We start from the raw sequence: 6,000 nt of genomic DNA on the forward strand, positions 1-6,000 counted from the left end.
TTGTTTTTCATGTATTAAAGCCCTTGGGCTTTACCCCTGCTATACTGGACATCATTTTTGATAGTCCTGGCGGGGAGGCTGAACGGAGATTTGTCACTGTTTCAATGAATTGTCAGTTTGGCCACAGGAAAACTCTGTCCACAGGAGTGGACTTAGGTTTGGAGGGGGGCTTTCTTTTTAAAAGAATGAAAATAATATGCCAGGAACCAGAACACGGAGGGGTCCTGATCGGAAGCCTCATGGCTTCAGAGTAGACCCACCTCCAGTACGTGTGGTCTTGTTGGCATCAGCAGTGATGCTTGTATGTAAGGCCTTGGAAGGCACATCCATCCAATTCCACCTCGGCCTCCCCATGAACATGAACTCTCAGGAACTAACGGACCACTTCATCCCGGGAGGTTCTGGTGGGTGCCCACCCGTGGTCTCCACTCCGGGCATGCCTGCAGGGGAGTGGTCAGGGAAAAGGAACTGGGCAGTGACCTGGAGATGGAGGGGCACCTCTGTCCTCATGCTGGTGCCTCTGACCTTGGAAATCTCCAGCTCTGCCCTCTCACAGAACTCTCTGTAACAGTCGGTCTTGCACCGATCCCTAAAACTGAATTTGCCCATTATTTTCAATAACAGAAAGGCTTTCTGCAGGCCAACAGAGACAAGCAAATCTGATTTGCAATTTTATCTTTCCTTAGAGCCAAGGGTGTTGCATAGACAGAAGGGATGAGGCAGAGGGAGGGCCCCAGGAGGGAAGACAGAACAGGATTCGGGCATCCAGGAAGGGCTGTGGCTCGCCAGCCGGCCTGCTGCACCAAGCCTCGGCAAGGGGAGGCAGTGTGCGGAGACCAAATGGTGATTTTCACAAAAGGTTCTTTGCAAAGCACGATATATCCAAAGCCCTAGGACAGTTTCCAGAAGATGAACGTTTAATCAGGAAGGCCGCTCTTGGGCAGCCCGGGTGGCTCAGCGGTTTAGCGCCGCCTTCAGCCCAGGGTGTAGATCCTGGAGACCCGGGATCGAGTCCCACATGGGGCTCCCCACATGGAGCCTGCTTCTCCCTCTGCCTGTGTCTCTGCCTCTCTCTCTCTCTCTCTCTCTCTCTCTCTCTGTCTCTCATGGATAAATAAATAAAATCTTTAAAAAAAAAAAAAAAAAAGGAAGGCCACTCTTCGCTGCCTCTGCCCTATCAAGACCGAGTCCCTATCAAGACCGAACCCGTGTGCCGGACCAGACTGACAGCACCCGAGTATGAGCGAAGCTGTGTGGACCTGCCTGCAGCCCTCACCTCGCTGCTTGGCACCTCCCACCAGCGAGCACCCCTACGCCTCCCCTGAGCTGGAGCCCCCTGCCAGACCCGCCCTTGGGAAAGTACTGCGATGGCAAAAACCATGTGATGGTGATCTGGAAAATGCTTCATACAGGAGATCCCAGCCCTTGGCCCAGGCTCCCGGTGTTTCTGAGCTCCCTGGAGTGGGAGGAAGGCTAAGGGCAAAGCAAGGGTCTCCCCTAAGACTTGCTTTCCTTTGGTAAAGAGCTCTGCTCTTGCCTGGAATCAGGTCTTCCACCTTCAAAAGCCTGTGGATTCATAGAGACTGAAGCTCTCCCTCCTCTGCATCTGGGTTGGGGGCAGGGGCTGGACTGTGATTGTAGGGAGACCCATCTGCCGAAAGGACACACACTCATGGGAGCAAATGAAAGAAAAGAAAAGCCCAAGTGTCCATTGACAGATGAATGGGTAAAGAAGAGGTGGTATATGTATACAATGGAATATTACTCAGCCGTCAGAAAGAATGAAATCTTGCCACTTGCAACGACCTAGAGGGAACTAGAGGGTCTTATATGCTAAGAGAAATAAGTCCATCAGAGAAAGACAAATACCATATGATCTCACTCATCTGTGTAATTTAAGAAACGCGACAGATGAACATAGGGGAAGAGAGGAAAAATAGAACAAGATGGAATCAGAGAGGGAGACAATGGTAAGAGACTCTTAATCATAGGAAACAAACTGAGCATTGCTGGAGGGGAGGTGGAGGGGGATGGGGTAACTGGGTGATGGGCAGTAAGAAGGGCACGTGATGCGATGAGCACTGGGTATTATACTCAACTGATGAATCACTGAATTCTACCCCTGACACTAATAATACAGTATACGTTAACTTAATTGAATTTAAATAAAACATTTCAAAAACAGAAAGAAAGAAAAGCCTCAGGAGTCGGAACTTCCACGGACTCTCTGTCCTCCCTGAAGGCTGCACAGTGGGTCGTTCGGGCTGCTCCCCGTGTGGAGGTGGGTGACTGGTGGTGGGTCTAGGAGTTCCCTGGGCAAGGAGAGCCAGTGAGGCACCTCCATTGCAAACCAGCTAGCACAGGTTCTATGGAAACTCAGGAGTTCTGAAAAAGAGGGGCAGGGATAATAAGACAAGGCACGTTTATTAAGCACCTACTATGTGTCACATGCAGTAGCAGAAAGAGGTGTGCAGTCAAGCAAAGCCAGCCCCAAATCCCCGGCCCATGCCTAGTTTTATCTGTTAAGGTCTCAAGGAGGCCAATCGTTCATTAAGCCTCAAGGTCTTCCTTTGCAAAGAGGGGAAATGTGTTTGTTCTAAGAATTCTAAAGAAACTCAGTGCAGTGCCTAGCTCCTGCTTGAACCCACAGTCACACCCAGTCCTCCTCCCTGTGCAAGAGCAGTTCCTGAAACTCTCACAGGAGTTAACTGCACACTCAAGTTCAAGATCTCCGAGTGCCGCCCACTCTCCTTCTAGCTGAACCGGGCCCATGGCTCAAGGGAGGGTTCCCCATCCCCCATTCCACATTCGATCAGCTGAGAATATGCTTACACCATTCCTTTTGCCCAGTGAGTGAAGGAGAGGACATGAGGGGTAACGTGATGGAAAAACACTTAGGAGAAAAGGAAGCATCTCGTTAAATGTTGCCATTCTCTTTCACAGATTCAAAAACCACGGTTCTTGAAGCTGATGGAAATTTAGCAGTGGGGAGGTCTAGGGCTTTGTGAACCAGTCTCATCAGACCCTGAGGGGCTTCTTTTTCTTTCTTTCTTTTCCCAGTAAAACATACATAACATAAAATTACCATGTTAGCCATTTTTCAGTGTACACTCTGGGGGTACGTCCTCGTGGTTGTGCAAAGATCGCTACCATCCACCTCCAGGACTCTTCATCTCTCAAAGCTGAGACCCTGTCCCCATGCACACTTGCTCCCTTGCCCCTTCCCCCGGGCCCAGGCACCCACCCTTCTTTCTACTTTCCATCTTCAGGATGTTAATGATCCTGGGGAACCACATATAAGTGCAATCATAGAATATCGGCCCATTTGTGACTGGCGTACGTCTCTTCGCATGACATCCTCAGGGTTCATCCGTGTTGTGGTGTGTGTCAAGACCTCCTTCCCTTTTACCACTCAGCAATGGTCCATCATCTGTCTACACCGCATTTTGTGTATCTGTTCATCGGTGCACAGACCCCTGCTTCCATCTTTTGACCATTGTGAATAATTGTGAATAATGCTGCTATGAGCATGGGTGTAGAGGGCCTCATATCTGTAAAACAATAGAGCAAAAGTGGTTTTCAGCATCTGAGAAACAGCCACCTGAGACAGCGATAGGTGGTAAAGCCTGTGACTCTATCCGTGGGATTGTTTCTTAATTAGGTCGTGTCTGTGATCAAGGGCCAGGAGCATGGTCGCCTTTGGCTGCATGTAACTCCTGGGGCACCTGTGGGTGATTTGGACTTCCGGCGGCTCACTTAGGTGCCAGGCATTGGTGCTGGGTGTCTCCTGGTGACATGGGGCTACTGTGCACGCTCTCTGACTTGTCTGACTGCGGTGTCACTAACTCGTTTCTCTCTCTCTCTCTCTCTCTCTCTCTCTCATCCTGCCCCTCCCCGTACCCCCTTCCCCGCCCTCCCCGCTCCGTGCCCATCTCATCTCGGCCTTCTCTTTGCGGCCCCCTCTGCTCTCCAGTGCGACCAAGACCAGTGCATTCAGAGCACCAAATTCGTTTTGCAGGCCGCGGCCACGCCCCTGCTGCAGAGCGAGCCCAGCCTCACCAGCGACGAGCTGCACCTGCCCGGGAAGCCGGGCCTGGGCACGCCCTGTGCCAGCCTGACGCTCGGGCAGCCCACGCCGCCCTCCTCCATGCCCAACCTCACCGCCGAGGCCGCGCTCACAGACATACTGCCTCTGAAAGAGGAGCACGTGGGCCACCAGTTCCTGACCCCCGAGGAAGCGCCCTCGCCACCCAGGCTGCTGGCGGGCAGCCCCCTGGCCCACAGCCGCACCATGCACGTGCTGGGGCTGGCCAGCCAGGACTCTCTGCACGAGGACTCGGTGCGCGGCCTGGTGAAGCTCAGCTCCGTGTGACCGCGGCCCCCGGGGGGTGGGGGGTGCAGACAGCGGGAGCCTTCCCATGACCCAGCTCCGTGGTGGCGAGGACGAACTCCTGGTCCTGGGGCGTGAAAACCGCTCGGAGAGTGGAGGCTGCTCCTGGGACAGCAGAGGAGGGCGGGGCCCACATGCCTGCAGCTTGCAGGCAGGTGCATCTTCCTTCCCCACCCCGACGGCTGCGAGCACCGGGGAAACAGAGAAGTGGCTGTTCCCAGGCCCCTGGCATCCGAGGGGCGGACCCAGGGAGAGAGGAGCCTGCGGGCTGCAGCCAGTCGGGGAGGAAAGGACAGTTTTCTGCTGGAGGTTCCTTGGTCCGCTCGCTGCTCTCGGGACAGACACGCGGGAAGGATGAGGACAGCTGTGGCCAGACCGAAATTGCACTTACGTGTTATGCTACTACTATTTGAGATAGACATGCCATTCCATTTGTTAATTTAAAAAACAAAAACCTCAAGGGGAAAAAAAAAAAAGACCAGATCTGGATTTGCATGCCACGCTACATCTGTTTACAGTGGTGTTGGTATTCAAAAGGAAGTGCTGCTTGCTTGCTTTCTTTCTTTCTTCTAATTTGGTGAATTTTCAAGTGCTGTTTTATGGGACGACCATGCAACACGCCGAGGCTAATGGACAATGCCATCACTCGCCAGCTTATCCAGCTTAACTTAGACAGGCGTAGGTGGCGCCCGGGCTGCAGAGGGCTGCTGGGGTTGTAGCCTATCAGTTCACCTTCTGTTTAGTAGTTAGACGAGCTATTGTGTTGTACCACGCCTGCCACAGTCTCCACCTCCTTGTGTGACCAAACTTCCTGTGGACAGCCAATAAAATGACGTCCTCTGTTATTTTGGATCTGCGTACGGTTATCCTTAACAGCTCGACAACACAGTCATCTGGATGGCCTGTTGGAGAGTTGGGTTTTATTAAAGTATCCCTAGGGAGGAATGGTCCCCAAGCAGCCAAAAGTAAAATCTTTGAATGGGGGAGCAGGTGTTTTCGGGGCGATTTCTCAGGCAAGAGGGTAGCTTTCTGACAGTGGGGTTTTCTCTCTTTTTTCTTTGATCATCTCTTTCTAACACAGTCTTAGCAGAATTTGCTCCATGTGGACAGATTGGCAGCAGCAGTCCATCTACAGGAGAGGGGAGAGGGCACGCAGGATAAGGGGCCACGGTGGGGCCATCTTCTGTGTCATGTTCTTGTGTCGCCAGGGCTCAGGAAGGGCAGTGTGAGGTCCTCCTCGGATATCAGAAAATGAGGAGGGGAAACCAGCTTAAAGTTTGGGCCCCGTTCATCATCATTCTTACCCAGGCACGAAACAGAATGGAATTAAGAAAATTACCACTCCGTTCAGTTCATTTATCATCTAGAAGGGAGCTGGCTCTGTATTTAGGGAATAAGTCACTTCAGAGGCAGCTGCAGGGACTCAGCAGGCTCTGTCCTTGCTTCTTTCCAGATGATAAATTCAACAGCCAAATCGACTCAAGTTCAAAATCAAGCTGGGGCTTCTCACAACCGTTGAGAAACACAAGACGCCCCAAAGCTTTGCATTCATGGAAAAAGGCTGTTTCTCCTGAGAAAGAGTTGCCATTTTATAGAAAAGAAAAGGAAAG

General features: G+C 52.0%; 1 protein-coding gene across 4 annotated transcripts in view; it reads left to right on the forward strand.

Moving 5' to 3' along the window:
• The window catches only part of ZDHHC14 (zinc finger DHHC-type palmitoyltransferase 14), a 275,301-nt gene extending 270,066 nt beyond the window's left edge, over positions 1 to 5,235 (forward strand). For 2 of the 4 annotated variants that reach the window (XM_025422620.3, XM_025422621.2), the window contains exon 9: positions 4,019 to 5,235. In XM_025422620.3, the coding sequence (XP_025278405.1) occupies positions 4,019 to 4,372 (354 nt within the window). In that variant the 3' untranslated portion in view covers positions 4,373 to 5,235. Of the gene's footprint in view, positions 1 to 3,973 lie in introns of all 4 variants that reach the window. The other 2 variants (XM_025422618.3, XM_025422619.2) reach the window with 1 other exon arrangement.
• Positions 5,236 to 6,000: the final 765 nt, after the last annotated feature.

This window comes from Canis lupus, chromosome 1 (genome assembly GCF_003254725.2).
Source record: "Canis lupus dingo isolate Sandy chromosome 1, ASM325472v2, whole genome shotgun sequence".
NCBI lineage: Eukaryota > Metazoa > Chordata > Mammalia > Carnivora > Canidae > Canis > Canis lupus.